Source organism: Oncorhynchus clarkii, chromosome 2 (assembly GCF_045791955.1).
Source record: "Oncorhynchus clarkii lewisi isolate Uvic-CL-2024 chromosome 2, UVic_Ocla_1.0, whole genome shotgun sequence".
NCBI classification, from domain to species: domain Eukaryota; kingdom Metazoa; phylum Chordata; class Actinopteri; order Salmoniformes; family Salmonidae; genus Oncorhynchus; species Oncorhynchus clarkii.
This window is the reverse complement of record NC_092148.1, coordinates 64,894,477-64,915,546: the sequence shown is the minus strand read 5'-3', so window position 1 is coordinate 64,915,546 and position 21,070 is coordinate 64,894,477. Positions and strand designations below refer to the sequence as shown.

At 41.4% G+C, this 21,070-nt stretch overlaps 1 protein-coding gene across 2 annotated transcripts in view; it reads left to right on the top strand.

The window, feature by feature from the left end:
* Window positions 1-17,296, top strand: part of LOC139371959 (chromodomain-helicase-DNA-binding protein 2-like) — a 29,697-nt gene extending 12,401 nt beyond the window's left edge. The window contains exons 7-38 of one of the 2 annotated variants that reach the window (XM_071111973.1): window positions 78-230; window positions 342-475; window positions 711-936; window positions 1,036-1,136; window positions 1,280-1,321; window positions 1,429-1,607; window positions 1,756-1,880; window positions 2,068-2,284; window positions 2,385-2,474; window positions 2,620-2,810; window positions 2,944-3,132; window positions 3,265-3,424; window positions 3,654-3,806; window positions 4,461-4,532; window positions 4,960-5,109; window positions 5,339-5,487; window positions 8,050-8,146; window positions 8,302-8,394; window positions 8,516-8,689; window positions 9,224-9,393; window positions 9,489-9,670; window positions 9,764-9,902; window positions 10,849-10,999; window positions 11,115-11,231; window positions 11,415-11,537; window positions 11,717-11,848; window positions 12,081-12,194; window positions 13,029-13,207; window positions 13,384-13,483; window positions 14,510-14,714; window positions 14,851-15,109; window positions 15,266-17,296. In XM_071111973.1, the coding sequence (XP_070968074.1) occupies window positions 78-230; window positions 342-475; window positions 711-936; window positions 1,036-1,136; window positions 1,280-1,321; window positions 1,429-1,607; window positions 1,756-1,880; window positions 2,068-2,284; window positions 2,385-2,474; window positions 2,620-2,810; window positions 2,944-3,132; window positions 3,265-3,424; window positions 3,654-3,806; window positions 4,461-4,532; window positions 4,960-5,109; window positions 5,339-5,487; window positions 8,050-8,146; window positions 8,302-8,394; window positions 8,516-8,689; window positions 9,224-9,393; window positions 9,489-9,670; window positions 9,764-9,902; window positions 10,849-10,999; window positions 11,115-11,231; window positions 11,415-11,537; window positions 11,717-11,848; window positions 12,081-12,194; window positions 13,029-13,207; window positions 13,384-13,483; window positions 14,510-14,714; window positions 14,851-15,109; window positions 15,266-15,557 (4,858 nt within the window). In that variant the 3' untranslated portion in view covers window positions 15,558-17,296. Of the gene's footprint in view, window positions 1-77; window positions 231-341; window positions 476-710; window positions 937-1,035; window positions 1,137-1,279; window positions 1,322-1,428; window positions 1,608-1,755; window positions 1,881-2,067; window positions 2,285-2,384; window positions 2,475-2,619; window positions 2,811-2,943; window positions 3,133-3,264; window positions 3,425-3,653; window positions 3,807-4,460; window positions 4,533-4,959; window positions 5,110-5,338; window positions 5,488-8,049; window positions 8,147-8,301; window positions 8,395-8,515; window positions 8,690-9,223; window positions 9,403-9,488; window positions 9,671-9,763; window positions 9,903-10,848; window positions 11,000-11,114; window positions 11,232-11,414; window positions 11,538-11,716; window positions 11,849-12,080; window positions 12,195-13,028; window positions 13,208-13,383; window positions 13,484-14,509; window positions 14,715-14,850; window positions 15,110-15,265 lie in introns of both variants that reach the window. The other variant, XM_071111972.1, reaches the window with a different exon arrangement.
* The last annotated feature ends 3,774 nt before the right edge of the window (window positions 17,297-21,070 follow it).

The window sequence follows — 21,070 nt, the reverse complement described above, 5'->3', positions numbered from 1 at the left end:
GGAAAAACTAGTAAGTAGGGTGTCTTGCAGAGTGGTTAGAAGTGGGATTCATGTGGTTATTTGACTCAATATTTTAGACCACAGACCAAATCATCTACAGTCAAAAAACAGCAGCCTCCAAAGGGAAGGAAAACCAGGAAACAAGAGTCATCTGTGGAGGAAGATGATGATGACGATGATGAAGATACCCCAAAGAGACAAACCCGGCGAAGGGTGGCGGCCAAAGTCAGGTATGTCATTGTTTCACTAGTTCAATCTGAAATATGAAGGAAAGTGTTGCTGTTCCACATTGCTTCTGTCACATTACTTTGCATTACATGCGTTGTGTTGGTTTGTTCCAGTTACAAGGAGGACCTGAATGACTTTGAGACAGATTCTGACGACCTGATAGAGATGGAGGGAGCTGAGGTGGAGCCGGAAGATGACAGCGAGACCATTGAGAAGATCATGGACACCAGAACAGGCAAAAAAGGAGGTGATGCATCCTCACGTGGTATCTTATTGTCGGTATCTCACCTGTATTGTGTTAACCCATCTAGTTAGACATTGCCAGCGGGTGTTGAAAGAGAAGGCAAAAAATATTGTGGCTCACAGAAGATAGACGAGACATGTTTACTAGAGGCTGCTGCCTGGTTAGGAATTTAAACTGTGAATAAAAATCAGATATTGAAAATATTTATGTCAGAATTTTGTGCGTGTATCTATTTTAGCCTGTGGGCCTTCCACTACCCAGTATGCTGTGGAGGAAAACGGGGACCCCGGAGCAGACTTCGACTTTGAGAAGGATGAAGGAGAGACCCATTACCTGATCAAGTGGAAAGGCTGGTCCTATATCCACAACACCTGGGAGAGCATCGACTCCCTCACTCAACAGAAGGTCAAGGGACTGAAGAAACTAGAGAACTTCAAGAAGAAAAACAATGAACTCAATGCTTGGTGAGGGTTTGTTTTGTACACATAGCTACACACCACTGACGTTTTACCTTTCACTGTTGATGAGTTCTGTTACTTACTGACACTGATTGTCTTCCAAAGGTTGAACAAAGCATCCCCAGAGGATTCAGAATACTACAACTGCCAACAAGAGCTAACCACTGACTTAAATAAGCAGTTCCAAATTTTGGAAAGAGTCATTGGTAAAAAAAAAACAACTAAACTCCTTTTGAAATTAGTCTTCATTGACTTGCAGCAATGGTTCAACAATTAAATTAGATTTGTTTGACAAAATGTGATTATTACAAGACTTAACCTCTTGCTTATCAAAAATATTTATTTTCAGCGACTAAAATAGGGAAGACACAGGGACCGTCTGATTTCCCTTGTAAGTTCCTCATATCCTCAACATTATCATATCTTCATTATCATACTCAGCACATTTTGATTCTGAAAAGCACTTCAACTAAAGATGTTGTTTTCACTGTGTATCAGCTCACAGCCACAAGAATGCGTCGTCCAATGAGCCGGAGTACCTGTGTAAGTGGATGGGCCTGCCCTATTCAGAGTGCAGCTGGGAGGATGGAGCTCTGCTGGGGAAGAAGTTCCAGCACTGTATAGACAGCTTCACCAACAGGAACTCCAGCAAAACAGTCCCCTCCAAAGACTGCAAAGTAAGTGAGGAAAGTGTCCTAACTAGATGGATTGCACATGGTATCCTATCACAAATGTTTTATTTAAAGTTGACTATCAGCTAGAACACAAGCGCTACAGCTATAGTCATTTTAGAACAGTGCAGTGATTTTCTTACTCTAATTTCAGGTGCTGAAACAGAGGCCCAGATTTGTTGCACTGAAGAACCAGCCATTGTACATTGGGGATGAGAACCTGCAGCTGAGAGATTACCAACTAGATGGACTGAACTGGCTGGCTCACTCCTGGTGCAGGTACACGTCAAGTCACAAGGAATGCTGTATTGAGAAAAAGATTATTATGGTTTGGAACATCACATTCAGTGGTTATACTGATGCTTTACTGAGGTGTACTGTCAATTACCTGCCACTTAGATAGTTTGAATGTCATTTTTGTAAAAACACAAATGTACACTAAGACTCCATGGTCGGTGTTTTTCAGGTGCAATAGTGTGATCCTGGCTGATGAGATGGGTCTGGGGAAAACCATCCAGACCATCTCATTCCTTTCCTACCTGTTCCACCAGCACCAGCTGTATGGGCCCTCTCTGGTGGTGGTGCCCTTGTCCACCCTCACCTCCTGGCAGAGAGAGTTTGACACCTGGGCCCCCGACATGAACGTGGTGGTCTACCTGGGAGATGTGATGAGCAGGAAATCGGTATGGAAATCTGCTCTTTACAGAACTCTAAATAAGCGTTTTGATCTTGTGCCCAACCAAAAGTAAATGTTCCCCAATGCTTTGCTTTTGTTTTGGACAGATCCGTGACTATGAGTGGGTATGCCATCAGACGAAGAGAATAAAGTTCAATGCACTTATAACCACGTATGAAATTCTACTGAAAGACAAGGTACGGCATCAGTATTGCTTGGAAGTATTTTCATACAGATTTGTTTAGAAAATAGTACACATTTTTTATTTTTATGGAAATAAAAAGTGAATTCTTTGATTGAATGCAACTCTTCGCTGACTCTATTGGTGTGATCTGTCCATAGGCAGTGTTGGGGAACATAAACTGGGCCTTCCTGGGTGTGGACGAAGCTCACAGGCTGAAGAATGATGACTCCCTGTTGTACAAAACCCTGATCGAGTTCCGGTCCAACCACAGACTTCTAATCACAGGGACCCCACTGCAGAACTCTCTCAAAGAGCTGTGGTCCCTTCTGCACTTCCTCATGCCTGACAAGTATGTACTTATTGTATTATTAAATACATCAGAAACTTTGGCGAATTCTGACTTTGAGAAAAACAGTCTATACATTTATATTAATTTACAGTAATCTTATCCCAATCCAATTGTACTTTTCCCCCTCCTGAAGGTTTGAGAATTGGGAAGATTTTGAAAGCGACCATGGTAAAGGGACTGACAATGGCTACCAGAGCCTCCACAAAGTCCTTGAGCCCTTCCTCCTGAGGCGTGTCAAGAAGGATGTGGAGAAATCCCTGCCTGCCAAGGTAGAACAGATCCTCCGTGTGGACATGTCCGCCGTGCAGAAGCAGTACTACAAGTATGTTCCCTCATATGTAGCTTTTCTCTCTATCAATGTTTGCCAGTCTGGACAGATGATTTGAGCAGTATCTAAACGGTCTTACTCCTTGTCATTGAAGTTAACTGGTGATGTGTTTTGTGATTGTTTCAGGTGGATTCTGACCAGGAACTTCAGAGCCTTGCAGAAAGGCACCCGAGGCAGCTCCTCTGGTTTCCTCAACATCGTCATGGAGCTGAAGAAGTGCACTAACCATGGTTTTCTCATCAGGCAGCCCGAGGAGGAGTGTGACACTCAACAGGAGCACCTGCAGGTAGGACCAGCAATAAGAGCTCAGCTCAACGCATTAAAAGGTGTGTTATGTGAATTAATCTTTACCTTGCAAATGATATGACTGTGAACTTATTATCTCTGTTTTTTCTGTTTTGAATTTTGAGAAGTACATAGATTAAAATAGCATGATTCCATGCAACCCACACTAATGTATTGGTTTGTTTAGCGGTGGAGAACAGATTTGACCTCTTACCTTGTGTGAATCTCAGGCATTGGTGAGGGGCAGTGGGAAGCTGGTGCTACTAGACAAGCTGCTGACCAGACTTCGGGAGAGGGGCAACCGAGTCCTCATCTTCTCCCAGATGGTGCGGATGTTGGACATTCTGGCTGAGTACCTGGCCCTGAAGCGCTACCCATTCCAGGTAGGGTATAACACAGCCCAGGGGATGGCAAGGCAGTAGGTCCAAACCTTCAGTAGTCTTCCTCCTGTTCTTGTATTTAGTATGACTTCTCCTTGTTAGTTCTTTTACATCTCCGTTATATGTTTTGTTTATTCCATGTGTAACTCTGTTGTTGTATATGTCAAACTGCTATGCTTTATCTTGGCCAGGTCGCAGTTGCAAATGAGAACTTGTTCTCAACTAGTCTACCTGGTTAAATAAAGGTGAAATAACTAAAAAATGATTCCATATTTATTATATTGACTTAGTGAAGGCGTTAACAGTAGAGGAGCTGTTGAGATATTGGAGCAGTGTTGGTGTCAACTCTGGTGTTAACCGGCTCGTGTTAGTTTTGCAGCATACGTGCACTGGCAGACTGATGGTGTATATGGTTATTTTTATCCTCAAGTTATTTTTGAAAGCCAGAGTGCCCACTGTCTTCATGCTGGGCTTTATTATGGTTAAATCACTGTAGACATAGCTTTACTGCTGTATTGCTCTTTGACAATATGCTGCTTGCCTGATGGATCGTATAATGGCATGTATAGCCGAGCGTTGCTCAGTGGCATCTTAGGGCGGAGGGAGTTTCGGCAAGGTTCCAAGGTTTGAGGTCTCTCTCCTTCCCTCTCTTCTCAGCGCCTGGACGGTTCCATAAAGGGAGAAATACGAAAACAGGCACTTGACCACTTTAATGCTGAAGGCTCTGAGGTATGTAATCGGAACTGTATTGTTTTAGCTGTTGCAGATTGGAGGGGTTGATAAACACTGAAATTATGTCAGCTCTGTATCTGCGTCAGGGCTTAGTTGTTATGTTTCAGGTACTCTGTGAATGATTATGCGCAAGGAGATGTATATATCGTCAAGATTACCATATTGATACTAGAATCTCATTTCTTTGAATGTTAGGATTTTCCACGTCGAAGTTATGATATTCTGTTAAGAAAAAAACTTTTCTTTAAGAAGTGATAACAACATATCTAATTACCCATACAATTAAAGCCACACTAACAATTATCACGCTTGACATGTTTTTCAACTTCAAGCATTTAATCCCTTTGCGATGTTCATCAGGTCGGCTGTGATGCACTATGTAAGGTTCGTTTTTTTTATATAATAATTTCTCCTCTCTGTCCAGGACTTCTGTTTCCTGCTGTCCACCAGGGCTGGAGGGCTGGGGATCAACCTGGCATCTGCAGACACTGTGGTCATCTTTGACTCTGACTGGAATCCTCAGAACGACCTGCAGGCTCAGGCCAGGGCTCACAGGATTGGCCAGAAGAAACAGGTAACCACAACTAGACCCATAGTGATTAATTAGTATGGAGGGCTGGCTTGGCTAAGCACAAGCTGACTTGATTCTGCTACCTTGAGCAGAGTCGTCATGGAAATGTAGGTCTTTGCCAACTTTCCAAGTAAGACACAAGCATATCGCTACGCCTGCAATAACATCTGCTATATATGTGAATGTGACCAATTAACATTTGATTGTAATATCTCCTTGTCTCAATGAACAGGTGAATATCTATCGCTTGGTCACAAAGGGATCTGTGGAGGAAGACATTATTGAGCGAGCCAAGAAGAAGATGGTTTTGGACCATCTTGTCATTCAGAGAATGGACACCACTGGTCGAACTGTACTGGATAACAACTCTGGAAATTCTAAGTAAGGAAACTTTAACATGGAATCTGTTAGTCTGGATATAGGTTTGTTTGACGAGTAATTTCTGAAAACATGAGATTCCTCATATTCTTAACCTCTCTGGTACAAGTGCTAGCGTCCCACCTCGACAACAGCCAGTGAAATTGCAGGGCGCCAAATTCAAAACAACAATTAAAATTCCTCAAACATACAAGTATTATACACCATTTTAAAGAAACTTCTTGTAAATCCAACCACAGTGTCCGATTTCAAAAAGGCTTTACTGAGAAAGCACACCATGCGATTGTTAGGTCAGCACCTAGTCACAGAGAACCATTTTCCGGCCAAGGAGAGGGCTCACAAAAGTCAGAAATGGCGATTTAAATTAATCACTAACCTTTGATCTTCATCAGATGGCAGTCATAGGACTTCATGTTACACAATACATGTATGTTTGTTCGATAAAGTTCATATTTATATGCAAAAATCGCAGTTTACATTGGCGCATTATGTTCAGAAATGCATTGTCTCAAACAAACATCCGGTGAAAGTGCAGAGAGCCACATCAAATTACAGAAATACTCATCATAAACATTGATAAATGATACAACGCAGTGTTAAACATACAAATAAAGAAACTTCTTCTTAATGCAACCGCTGTGTCAGATTTCAAAAAGGCTTTACGGCGAAAGCACACTTTGCGATTATGTTAGGTCAGCACCTAGCCACAGAAACCCATACAGCCATTTTTCAGCCAAGGAGAGGGCTCACAAAAGTCAGAAATAGCATTAAAATTAATCACTTACCTTTGATCTTCAACTGGTGGCACTCCCATCTCTCCATGTTAGACAATAAATGTTAATTTTGTTTGATAATGTCCCTCTTTATGACCAAAAACCTCTGATTTTGTTTGAGCTTTTTGTCCAGTAATCTGAATGCTTAACCTCTCTAGGGTATGTGGGACGCTAGAGTCCCACCTGGCCAACATCAAGTGAGATTGCAGAGCTTCAAATTCAAATACAGAAATATTCATTATAAAAATGTAGAAAACAAAACATATTTTACATAGGTTTAAAGATGAACTTCTTGTGAATCCAACCACGGTGTCAGATTTTTAAAATGCTTTACGGCGAAAGCCTACCTTACAATTATTTGAGAACATAGCCCAGCAGACAAATCATTACAAACAGTAACCAGCAAAGTAGAAGAGTTACACAAGTCAGAAATAGAGATGAAAATGAATCCCTTACCTTTGATCTTCATATGGTTGCACTCAAATAATTTACTCAAATGTTCCTTTTGTTCAATAGTCTTCTTATATCCAAAAACCTCAGTTTTGTTCGTGCTTTTTCTTCAGTAATCCACAGGCTCAAACACAGTCAAAACAGGTAGACAAAAAATCCAAATTGTATCAGTGAAGTTCATAGAAACATGTCAAACGATGTTTATATTCAATCCTCAGGTTGTTTTTTAGCCTAAATAATCGATAATATTTCAACCGGACAATAACATTGTCAATATAAACGGTAAACAAGAAAGGCACTCTCTCGGTATCACGCATGAAAAAGCTCTGTGACACGGCAAGGTCCACACATTCCGACTGCTCTTACTCCCTATTTTTTCAGAATACAAGCCTGAAACTATTTCTGAAGACTGTTGACATCTAGTGGAAGGCATAGGAACTGCAATTTGAGTCCTAAGTCAATGGATACTGTAATGGCATTGAATAGAAAACTACAAAACAAAAAAAAACTATTTCCTGAATGGATTTTTCTCAGGTTTTCGCCTGCCAAATCAGTCCTGTTATACTCGGACACTATTTTAACAGTTTTGGAAAGTTTAGTGTTTTCTATCCAAATCTACCAGTTATATGCATATAATATCTTCTGGGCCCGAGTAGCAGGCAGTTTAATTTGGGCATGCTTTTCATCCAAAATTCCAAATGCTGCCCCCTACCCTAGAGAAGTTAAGGAGCGTGCACTAAGTCCAGTCGAAAGGTAAAAAGAAATGTACAATAAAAGTTAGTAGAAACATGCCGAACGATGTTTAAAATCAATCCTCCAGTTGTTTTTGTCATAAGTAATCAATAATATTTAAACCGGACAAAAGCTTTGTCAATAGACAGAGAAACAAGAAAGGCAAGTTCCCCATCGGGAGCATGGCTGATGTCTGGAAATTTCCACTGGCCACTGATTGAAAGTGCTGTATCTCCCCTAATAGTTCAGAGTAAAAGTCTGAAACAATGCCTAAAGACTGGCCACATGTAGAAGAAGCCATAGAGCTCGTGAACTGGGTCCTAAGTCTTTGTATGGTGGATAGGCTTTCAATGGAAAAACAGCCTTTCAAAATAATAGTACTTCCTGGTTGGATTTTCCTCAGGTTTTCGTCTGCCATATCAGTTCTGTTATACTTACAGACATTATTTTAACAGTTTTGGAAAGGTTAGTGTTTTCTATCTAATTATATGTATATCCTAGCTTCTGGGCCTGAGTAGCAGGCAGTTTATTTTGGGCACGCTTTTCATCCAAAATTCAGAATGCTGCCCCCTACCCTAGTGAAGTTAACAACCTCAACTTCTTTTCACAGTTCCAACCCATTCAACAAAGATGAGTTGACTGCCATCCTGAAGTTTGGAGCTGAAGATCTGTTCAAAGAGGCAGAAGGAGAGGAGACTGAACCTACGGTACATAGACACATTTCTATTGATTATGTGCTTTGAAAAGTGTTGAAACCGGTAATTCGTAAGAGTATTAATGACAGATTTTCATACTTCCATATTTGCCAAATGTCTGTGTTGTTTTTAATTTACCTTGTGGTGTTCTCTTTTGGCCCTTGCAGGAGATGGATATCGATGAGATCTTGCGGTTGGCTGAAACCAGAGAAAGCGACCACGGATCCAGTGCCACAGATGAGCTTCTCTCTCAGTTCAAGGTACCTAGAAGTTGATCCAACTCTGAGCCTGATTTGAACCAAATCTGCAGGAATACCTTTAGCTACTACACTAGCCACTCTACTCCCAGTCTGACAGTACATGTGTTCTGTGTTCCTCCAGGTGGCCAACTTCTCCAACATGGAGGAGAGTGCTCCAGACCTGGTGGAGCGGACGGTACCTGACTGGGACGACATCATCCCTGAGGACCAGAGGCGGAAGCTGGAGGAGGAGCAGAAGCAGAAGGAGATGGAGGACATCTACATGCTGCCCAGGAGCAGGAGCTCCAACAAGAGGGTAAGCAGGAGAGAACACATACACACATCTCACATTAGGTCTTCTCTCTAGAGCAGGAGCACGATGTGACTGCTACATGGTGCAGCACAGTTGGCTGTGTGTGTGTGAGTGAAGGGGCTTTTCTAGTGTGCTGCTGAGCTGTGTACTCTACTGATCTCAGTCAGGGGGATATGATGGGGTGGTCATGAGTAATGAGGTTTTTACTGCCTGCCTCGGTGTAGGTGATTCCACTGTGTGTGAATCTACCGCATAAGAAGCTTCCCTTAATAAATCATTAGGCTTTATTTCAGTGGGTCTTTCTATCTCCTGTTGAAGATCTAAATGCATGGAAGAGTCATCTCGAAATGATTCAATGTGGAGATAAATTATCATTATTGATGATTAGATTTGATCATGATTTTATTTCTTATTATTGTAAAAGTGCATAATTTAAGCATTTAGAAGTATCCATAACACAAAAAGGCACTTGGCAACTACATTCAGTAGGAATTAGATTTTGCTTGTTGTGTCTGAAGGTTGTCTTGTGTCTTGCAGCCCCAGGCTAACGACAGTGACAGTGACATTGGCTCCAAGCTGAAGCACCGTTCCTCAGGCTCTGAGAGCGAGACGGACGACAGCGGCGATGACAAGAAGCCAAAGAGGAGAGGCAGGCCCAGAGCCCGCAAGAACAACGTGGAGGGTTTTACTGATGCAGAGATCCGCAGGTACAGTATGTAGGTGTCTTTATACATTAAACCAAATGGTTTCTCAAAGTTTCATTAAATAGTTAAGGTTAATGTTTTACACTTTCCTTTATCAGGTTCATCAAGGCTTACAAGAAATTTTCAGCTCCGCTTGAAAGGCTGGAGTGCATTGCCCGGGACTCTGAGCTGGTGGAAAAATCCCAGGCAGACCTGAAGAGACTGGGAGAGCTGATCCACAACAGCTGTGTGACGGCTGTCCAAGAGCACGAAGAGCACCTCAGAGAGAACCCCAGTGAAGGTGTGACATTCTGACTGTCTGCATGACTCAGTTTTTTGGGAATTATGGCTAACAAGTGTGTTGTTTTTACTCATGTATACCCTGTTCCTTTAGCCAAAGGTCCTGGGAAGCGCAGAGGTATAAACATCAAAATCTCAGGAGTGCAGGTCAATGCCAAGTCCATCATTCAGCATGAGGAGGAGTTTGAGCCACTGCACAAAGTTGTGCCAGCTAATCCTGCTGAGAGAAACAAGTAAGATACAATTGCAGGTATATCTGAGGCATGTGAAACATTTTATCAGATGAATATGCACAGAAAATAAATATTCCTATACGGGTTGAAAATGGTAGATTTGGACACTAATAAGTGAGTAAATCGAAACAGTGGCTGTACATTAACATGCTATACATGACGACAGAGCGTAGGGTCTCCGCTGCACAGCTCTGTATGGGTTTTGACTGACAGCCGTTCTGAACTTGAGCCTCTACGTGCAACTTGAACTTGAATTTGCAGATTGCGATTTTGTAATAGATTTTGAATTGCGTAAACAACAGTAATTATGTGATGGGGGGGGGGGGGGTTTAGGGCTGTGTTCAAAACAATTACAAGTGTGCTTACTCTAGTTCATCAACGGCACAGCTATGAGAGCTCCATTTTTTAAAATATATATTTGAAGACTTTTCTTTGAGTCATAAAAGTGCATTGAAATTACTTAGGAACTGTGCACACTTTGGAGAGGTGTGTGGCTACTTGGAGACACCAGTTTGATCTCTCATTCAAACCCTTGTCATTTTTTTGTCTTATGTTGCAACTACCCCAAATTTTCTAAGAAAATTCTTACCATGTTACTGACTGAGTATTTTCAGATTTCGTTATCAACAAATACGTCTAATACAGTAAATGTAAAATCCACAAAAAAAACTGTTTGGATTGTCTTGTACAGACAACAGTTCACCTGACCTCTAGTCTAATAATTTACCATAATCTCCTAACTGTTCCCTTTTAATTGCTACCATTATTATGCATTTCCATATTTTTTCCTGTTAGAAACATTTCAATGTATCCCTATCCATATAGGCCAATTCCCACGACTGTAAAGGGTTAAAGTTGTAACAACTGATGCAGACACCAGAGCATTATCTTGATGGGCAGCAGTAGCAGAGGGTGTTGACCACCTCTCCTCCTCTTCCTGCCATAGGTTCCAACTGACCTGCAGAGTGAAGGTGCCGCACTTTGACGTGGACTGGGATCTGCAGGATGACACTCAACTGTTGCTGGGGGTCTATGAGCATGGCTACGGCAACTGGGATCTGATGAAGACTGATCCCGATCTCAAACTTGCAGACAAGGTAACCTTCAGAATGTCAGAATCAAATATTTCTCAGATAGCTGTGGAATTCAGTAAAGCTGTGTGGGTGCATTTTATTCTTCTGGTAACAAATTGTATTAAAATCTGTATTCCAGATTCTCCCCGATGACCCAGATAAGAAACCCCAAGGGAAGCAGTTGCAGGGCAGAGTGGACTACCTTCTGAAGACGTTGAAGAAAGAAGTGGACAGTAAAGAAGTCACTAAGGACGAGGTAAGCAAAGACCTCGCTGCTCTGTTTATCAGGACCATAGGGAATGGTAATGCCTATGCATCTGAGCCCCTTGGATTGTCTATATGCAAATCCATTCAATAATGCTCTTCCTTACATTCCCTGTCTGGTATTGGTCTCTTCACAATAGAGCACATATCCCCTTGGCTGATCATATCCCCCCAGGTCAAAGTGAAGCAGCGGAAGCCTCGGGTGAAGAAAGAGAACAAGGCCCCTAAAGATGAGCAGGGAAATTACATTTCCTCCCCTCGCCTGTCAGACAACCCCTCCGAGGAAGGGGAGGTGAGGGTAAGTCACCTCGAAAGACCCAGCGCAACCTGCCTATAAAACCCACCTGCCTTTTTACAAGGGAATTTCCTGTTAGTTACAGAATACCGGGATAGAGAACACAATGGCAACATGATGCAGTCTTTGTAATCCACCAGAACTGGTTTACTTATTTACCTTTCTGCTTTTTATTTAACCAGGATGACGGGACAGAAAAATCTCCCTCAAAGAAGAGACAGAAGAAAAAGGATAACAAAGAGAACAAAGAAAAACAGGGAACTCCTAAAAAAGAGGTGGAAAAAGACAAACGTCCCAAGACAAAAAAAGAAAAGGTACTTTAGCAGTCGTGAACTTTATGCATTGTGCTGCGGTAGTATACAATTTCACACCCACTAACCTTTCCTGTGTCTGAACAAATGGGGAACTTTTGTTAGATGGGTGGATGAACAGATTAGGTTATCAGATTGTTCTTGGACCAGTAGGTTGAAGTGTTGCTGTGCAGGTGTTTGTGTGAATATCTGTGTTGCCCTGCTGAGTGGTGTCTGTTGTTTGTCTGTGTTTCAGGCTAAAGGAGCCAAAGGGAAGAAGCCCCAGGGGCCGGTCCACATTACTGCTGGAAGTGACCCTGTTCCCATCGGAGAGGATGACGACGAGCTGGACCAGGAGACCTTCAGCATTGTGAGTTATTACACCATGTCCCTACTGACGTGGACAGGATAAGGATATATTAATCACTACATACAAGACTAATGTAGGTGTTAATAACATTTTACATTTAAGCAATAAGGCCCGGAGTGGGTGTGGTTATATGACCACACCTAAGGGCTGTTCTTAGCAGTGTTATATTGGCCATAAAACACAAACCCCCGAGGTGCCTTGTTGCTATTATAAACTGGTTACCAATGTAATTAGAACAGTAAACAAGTAGTTTTGCGTCATAATGTTGGTAAATTGTCTCTCATACCATGGCTTTCAGGAGCCAAACTAGTCATTTAGCAGACGCTTTTATCCAGAGCAACTTATAAGAGCAATTACACACAACAGATTTTTCACCTAGTCGGCTTGGGGATTCGAACAAGTGACCTTTCAGTTTCTGGCCCAACACTCTGAACCGCTAGGCTATCTGCCGCCAACCATCAGCCATTTAACGTGTCAAGCATAATGGAGGTGCCGTTACAAATGTAAGATCATCTTTTGTTGAGAATTGTTCTGCACAGCAGGAAATGCAAACTTGTAGTGTGTTTTAGTTTTTATAAGGCTTCTAAAGTTTGTAATTTCAACTTTGAAATCTGACTTGATTTGCCCTCACGAAAAATGTTTAAATCCCTACAAAAATGTCCATTAATTATAATCCACATAATAATTCTCATTTACTGTTGCTGCAGGATTATTGTCCTGCTGTAGCAAACTGGATCAAATTCAGATCCTACAGTGGAGGATAATTGAAACATATGGATCATTTTTGACTAAGAGCTCACTTACTTAGCTGAGTAAACTGTGTGTGTCTGTCAGTGTAAGGAGCGCATGAGGCCGGTGAAGAAGGCTCTGAAACAGCTGGATAAGCCTGACGAAGGCCTGTCTGTTCAGGAGCAGCTCCAACACACACGCACCTGCCTGCTGAAGATAGGAGACCGCATCACTGAGTGCCTTAAAGCCTACAGCGACCCAGAGCATGTCAAAACATGGCGTCGGTAAGCCCTCATTCAACCACAAGATAGTTGTGTGCATTGAAGGTTTGATTATGAAACCTACTCCGTGGTCATTTAGGTCCGTCTTATGTTTTTAATTCTACCATTTGAGTTTCATTAAAATCGTTCTCCATATTAAGGGTAACTCTTACTAAGATATGTCTCTCTTTGTTTGGCAGGAATCTCTGGATTTTTGTGTCCAAGTTCACAGAGTTCGGAGCGAGGAAGCTTCACAAGCTGTACAAGATGGCTCAGAAGAAGCGGTCTCAGGAGGAGGAGGTGAGCTGATCTCTTCTCCCAGTATCAAAACTAGTGCTGAGTGATAAACCGATCGTTCGCTTTTTTCCGGTTATTAAACAACTAATTGCCTGGCAGCGGTTCAATTATTTGAATTCCATAGTTTTTTTGTGAGCCTAAATATTCAACCTAGTTTAGCGCAGTTCCCAGCTCGTAGACGGATCAGACAGAAAGAGGCGAAGCCAGAGGGTTACACTCTCGCCAAATCTGTCCAAAATAAACCCAATGCGTTTCTGTTGGCTTATTTTGGACCTGAACTTTTAGCCTGCCTTTCGGATGACGACTAGCATTATTAGGGCATAGACATGAGCATCTCGTCATTGTATACAGATCTCTGGACAGATACAATTTTACACCCGCTACGTTAGATTCACACAGAACGCATGCGAGCACAATGTACACAACATAACGACAAGAGGGACAGAGACACTTTGAATAAATAGTGACACTATTTTGCCAAAACAGCTCTGCGGCATGAGCAGGCTAGTTAAATAGGATTACTAAAGACTGTTCAGTATTGGGAGTGCACAACATTAGATGGCCTGGCTGGCTGATTGTTAGTGCCTGAGATGAGATGATTACTTTTAAGGAATGAAAAAGAGTAGTCATCAAATAAAAACTAAATAATATACACAACTGACATGTTTTTATTATTTCATAGTAATTTCCTATTTTTCTATTGATGTCTATACAATGTGGACCTGATGGAGACAATGGAGTATCTTCTATGTTTTGCCAATTGAATGTTTGCAATTTTTTGCTTTGGAATTTCCATTAAAATGTCTAAAATTATTATACCGTCATTATTTCATAATACTTTTTTTTAATGTTTATTGAAACTGAAAACCATGATTACTTTTTAAGAATCACAATGTCCTCAAAAAGCATTAATCGCTCAGCACTAATCCAAACTTTCAGGTTTCTATAACAAGTACAGTTGGCCAATCATTTATCTGATCTTTTTGCTCGGTCCTCTGCTTAACCCTTCCATTGTCCTTTCCTTTTCAGAAGGAGCATAAAAAAAAGGGGGATGACCCGTCGGGCAAGAAGAAGTCTTTCAGAGCAGAGGCGTCTAGTTCCAGTCGAGACTCCAGCGGCACCCAGCCATCGTCTAAGTCTCATCCAGGCATGCCTCGCCCCTCTCCCACATCCCCCCAAGGTCACCACAGAGAAGGCTACAACAAATCCAACAACAGACACTTTGGAAATGATGGTAAGAGCTGTTTATTTGGTCTTATCAAATCTGAAGTATACAATTCTACAACTTGGCAGCAATTGTGAGGATTTCTAATTTTAGAATTGAGCACAACATATCTCATGGCCCACTGTATTTTATCTCATGATGACAGATCGAGGAGATTGGCAGAGAGATCGTAAATACAACTACCCTGGAAATAGCAATCAGTCCTGGCAAGGCGAGCGACATCATCCATATGATGCCCATCGGTATAAGGACCATCACTATGGCGACCGTCATCCACGTGAAGACTCCTACCGCAGTAGCTGTAGTAGTTACCGTAGCGGCAGCAGCAACTCCCCGCGGAAGAGGCCATATGACCAGTATGACAATGACCAGGATCACAGGGACCGCCGGGCCTATTATGACAGGTGAGAAACACTCACAATTACGCCTTTCTTTTCAAACCCAATAATGTCTAGATTATGTATTTGTCAGTATTGGAATGTAATGCTAAAACCATACGTGTTGTGGTAGCTTGTAGCTCTAGTCGTAAGCTTTGTAAGACATCATCCCTCTCACTTCAGACATCCAGACACCAAGCGGAGACGCGGCGATGACTTCCGTCCTCCCCAAGACTTCAGGAGTGGAGGAGGCCATCCCCAGGACTTCAGGGGGAGGATGCTGGAGCAAAGGGGGCCAACAGGGCAAGAACACTTCCCCCGGCCCTATCCAGACAACAAACCCCCTCCCCTGCTGGACCCACGCTCCCCACAGGCTCAGAAGTCCCCCCAGGACTCACGCTCGCCAAACGCAGAGCGGACTGCAGAGCGTAAAGCAGCAGGGGCTGATTTAAACTGGAACAACAGGAAGACATGAGGCCTGTCACTGAATGGAAAGGTGTTGTCCAGGTGAGGAACACAGTGGTGCTGCTGAAGGACGGGTCTGGGCTGGCTAGACTCACTGTTTCGCTTGGCCAGACATAACCTCAGTCGGAAACGGAATTGACAAATACTCTGTTTACCAGCAAACACCAAACTCTCCACATCCCTCCCCCAGGTGTGGTTGTGGTAACGATCTGTGTCTGTGCCCATGTAGAAAAGTGTTCAACATTATAAAATATGTATCACACTAAGAAATGTTTTTGTTGTTGAAATGACAGATAATCAGTCAGTGTTAGTGATGAGTCTGTAGAATGCCTATGGATAGTTAGTCCTATGGACTATTATGTGGGGAAAGAGTGATGATGACTGATCTGGAAACATTGAAGTGTCTGAAGTATTTAGCCTTTTAAATGTTAGCGGTATGGGATTATTCCCAAATACTTTTATTTTTTTGAGTTTAGCTTTATGCCATTATAATAAAAGTAATGTTTATTCATCTTGACCTGGTTATGAAACTATCATAATTTCATAAAGAGATGCCCATTCTTTCCCGACTCAAAATAAGTGCACCCTTCTGTCTAAATTGAAGACGAATAGTAAGTTAGTCACACCTGTACCTAGTTCTCAGAATTGCTATTTAAAGTGTTTTAATGAGCATTTGTCATTAGTGTTGATAATCATTCTTCTGTAAAGACATTCATTGCCATTGTCTTTTTTTTTGTTTATGATAACTTATTAGCGGGTCAGTGGTTAAGGACCTAATGAGAAGGACATGTTTATAAACATTATTTAAGGTAATTCGTTGTGCAAAGCTTCAGAAGAACACTGACTGTTAAAGCTATCCCTAACCACGTTTATTTGTAGGTGTGCAAAGAATTTGCCATTTAAACCATATTTCTCTCTATCCTATGTATGAATGGTACTTTTGCATCTTACATTGCACAATTAGTACTGCACTCTACTGGCTTAGTCAACCCGTAAAAGTATTGCGCTATGTTTGAGAAGAATCTGGAAATAATTTTTTCATTTTCTATAGTTATGTGATTCCCAGTGACAGCAGTGTAACCACTGATCGATTTTCTAAGGTACACTTGAGTGTTTACGGATGTGGTTGATGACAAGCTGTTATTGGTCATTCTGTTTTAGTGCCAAACCAGAGACTGGCCCTGCTGTGGTTCTTATGATTTCTGGTGTGCTTCTCCATTTGTGCCTTATTTCTGTGTATATTTTCATACTGTATATCCTACTGGACACATGTCAATTCAATGTAATTTCATTGAAATGACATGGAAACAACTGATTCAACCAGTGTGTGTGCCCAGTGGGATGGGTTATGGACATTTACTGTACTCTTCTACAGAGATGATGCAGTATTAAACAGTCATTTTTTTGAGATTGTTCTCAATGGATGATTGTGTAACGTGGCATGCTTGTTAAGCGAAGACTGGTGGTGGGAACAAAATGATATTGTTTGTCATGTTCTTCTGCAACTCCCCAAAAGATATTGGGAAAAATTATTTACACAGATGAATCAGTGTTATGTCCTCTGTGGGCATATCTGATAGAAGGAATAGCCAACCAACACCACCTTCCTTTTCTCCACGCTACAGTCCCTGGAGTTGTGTTTTTGAAAACAAGCCTAAATAATTTATATTTGTGAGAAAGCCACTCCATGTGAAATATACTGTCAATATGTTTATAGACATATGTATTAAACTTTGCTACATTATAAAACATATGTTCACTGTTGTTTTTTTCATCCAGTATAGTCTAAGACCTAAAGGCGTCCATCCACATTGGTTCGCATCTGGGACAGTTCTTGCCTATATTATGACAAGTTTGTGTATGTATGTCCAGTTGAAGTCGGATGTTTACATACACTTAGGTTGGAGTCATTAAAACTCATTTTTCAACTACTCCACAAATGTCTTGTTAACAAACTGTAGTTTTGGCAAGTCTGTTAGGACAACTACTTTGTGCATGACACGTAATTTTTCCAAAAATTGTTTACAGATTATTTCACATTCACTGTATCACAATTCCAGTGGGTCAGAAATGTGCATACACTAAGTCGACTGCCTTTAAACAGCTTGGAAAAATCCAGAAAATTGTCATGGCTATAGAAGCTTCTGATAGGCTAATTGACAATATTTGAGTCAATTGGAGGTGTACATGTGGATGACTTTCAAGGCCTACCTTCGAATTCAGTGCCTCATTGCTTGACATCATGGGGAAATCAAAAGAAATCAGCCAAGACTTCAGTAAAAAAGATTGTACACCGCAGGTCTGGTTCATCCTTGGGAGAAATTTCCAAACACCTGAAGGTACCACGTTCACCCGTACAAACAATAGTAGGCAAGTATAAACACCATGGGACCTCGCATCCGTCATACCGCTCAGGAAGGAGACGCATTCTCTCCTAGAAATGAACGTACTTTGGTGCGAAAAGTGCAAATCAATCCCAAACAGCAGCAAAAGAGCTTGCAAAAATGCTGGAGGAAACGGGTACAAAAGTATCTATATCCACAGTTAAACGAGGCCTATATCACCATAACCTGAAAGGCTGCGCAGCAAGGAAGAATCCACTTCTCCAAAACCGCCATAAAAAAGCCAGACTATGGTTTGCAGCTACACATAGGGACAAAGATCGTACTTTTTGGAGAAATGTCCTCTGTTCTGATGAAACAAAAATAGCTGTTTGGCCATGTTGACCATTATGTTTGGAGGAAAAAGGGTGAGGCTTGCAAGCCGAAGAACACCTTCCCAAACGTGAAGCATGTCGGTAGCTACATCATGTTGTGGGGGTGCTTTGCTGCAGGAGGGACTGGTGCACTTCACAAAATAGATGGCATCATGAGGGGAAAATTAAGTGGATATATTGAAGCAACATCTCAAGACATCAGTCAGGAAGTTAAAGCTTGGTCGCAAATGGGTGTTCCAAATGGACAATGACCCCAAGCACACTTCCAAAGTTGTTCCAAAATGGCTTAAGGACAAAGTCAAGGTATTGGTGTTGCCATCACAAAGCCCTGACCTCAATCCTATGGAAATTTTGTGGGCAGAACTGAAAAAGTGTGTACGAGCAAGGAGGCCTACAAACTTGACTCAGTTACACCAGCTCTGTCAGGAGGAATGGGCCAAAATTCACCCAACTTATTGTGGGAAGCTTGTGGAGGGCTACCTGACACGTTTGACCCAAGTTAAACAATTTAAAGGCAATGCTACCAAATACTAATTGAGTGTATGTAAACTTCTGACCCACTGGGAATGTGATGAAAGAAATAAAAGCTGAAATAAATAATTCTCTCTACTATTATTCTGACATTTCACATTCTTAAAATAACGTGGTGATCCTAACTGACCTAAAAGAGGGATTTTTTTATCAGGATTAAATGTCATAAATTGTGAAACCGAGTTTAAATGTATTTGGCTAAGGTGTATGAAAACTTCCGACTTCAACTGTGTGTACCAGTAAAAATTTTGGACACCTACTCATTCAATAGTTTCTTTATTTTATCTATTTTCTACATTGTAGAATAATAGCGAAGACAGCACTATGAAATAACAAATATGAAATTATGTAGTAACAAAAAAGTATTAAGCAAATCTAAATATATTTTATATTTGAGATTCTTCAAGGTAGCCACCCTTTGCCTTGACAGCTTTGCCCACTTGTGGCATTCTCTCAACTAGCTTCACCTGGAATGCTTTTCCAACAGTCTTGAAGTTCCCACATATGCTTTTCCTTCACTCTGCCGTCCAACTCATCCCAAACTATCTCAATTGGGTTGAGGTCGGGTGATTGTGAAGGGCAGGTCATCTGATACAGCACTCCATCACTCTCCTTGGTCATATAGCCCTTACACAGCTTGTTGTGTTGGGTCATTGTCCTGTTGAAAAACAAAAACACTGAGCACAAACCAGATGGGATGGAGTATCGCTGTAGAATGCTGTGGTAGCCATGCTGGTTGAGTGTGCCTGGAATTCTAAATAAATCACTGACAGTGTCACCAGCAAAGCATCATCACACATGCGTCACGATGGGAACCACACATGCAGAGATCATCCGTTCACCTACTCTGCATCTCACAAAGACATCTCAAATTTGGACTCATCAGACCAAAGGACAGATTTTGACCAGTCTATTGTCCATTGTTTCTTGGCCCAAGCAAGTCTCTTCTTATTATTGGTGTCCTTTAGTAGTGGTTTCTTTGCAGCAATTCAACTATGAAGGCCTGATTCACACAGTCTCCTCTGAACAGTTGATATTGAGATGTGTGAACTCTGTGAAGCATTTATTTGGGCTGCAATCTGAGGTGCAGTTAACTCTAATGAGGTAACTCTAGGTCTTCCTTTCCTGTGGCAGTCCTCATGAGAGCCAGTTTCATCATAGTGCTTGATGGTTTTTGTGACTGCAGTTGATGAACCTATCTAAGTTCTTGAAATGTTCCAGATTGACTGACCTTCATGTCGTATAGTAACGAGGGACTGTCGTTTCTGTGTTTATTTGAGATGTTCTTGCCATAATACGGACTTGGACTTTTACCAAATAGGGCTATCTTATGTTTACCAGCCCTACCTTGTCACAACACAACTGATTGGCTCAAATGCATTAAAAAAGGAAAGAAATTCCACAAATTCCCTTTTAACAGGGCACACCTGTTAATTGAAATGAATTCCAGGTGACTACCTCATGAAGCTGGTTGAGAGAGAGTTTTGTTTAACTCTTTTTTGGTTACTACATGACTCCATATGTGTTATTTCATAGTTTTGATGTCTTCTCTATCATTTTACAATGTAGAAAATAGTAAAAAGAAAGAAAAACGCTGGAACAAGTGTGTCCAAACTTCTGACTGATACTGTGTGTGTGTGTGTGTGTGTGTGTGTGTATATATGTATATATATATATATATATATATATATATACATATTAGTTTTGGCCCTCAGACTAGGGTTTTTTCGGCTGTTCGTGCACACAAACATTTCTTGAGGCAAACCGAATTTCGGTAGCTGAAGTCAACGTTGGTCCATAGTAGGAATTCTTCAACTAAGTGTTGTCATTGAGATAGATGACTCGTTTTCATGCACATGTTTAACGTAAGAAATACTGCACCAAATATTTTAATGCAAGATTGCGCAACAAATTTCTTGAGTCATCTTAGATTGACTATTTTGAGTAAGTCTATACCGACTATTGCGTCTCAACACAGACAAACTGCTATTGACACTTTTTCATGGTTTTCAAGCGAAGGTCTTTTAAAGGAATTATGCGAGCGCACTTGTTCGGTTCACCTAGTAGGCGCCAGACAAACCAAAGCATGCGGAAGCCATAACAGTCTGACACTTATAATTGGGCCTCAGCCTAAAACGATCTGATTATAATAAATGTCTTTGCCTTTGGTGATCTTGATCCTCCCCACAACAATTATGCTAATACATAAAACATACATGGCTATCACTACAAGCATCCACCTGGATTATTATGGTTTATCAAGCACTGTTGTATGA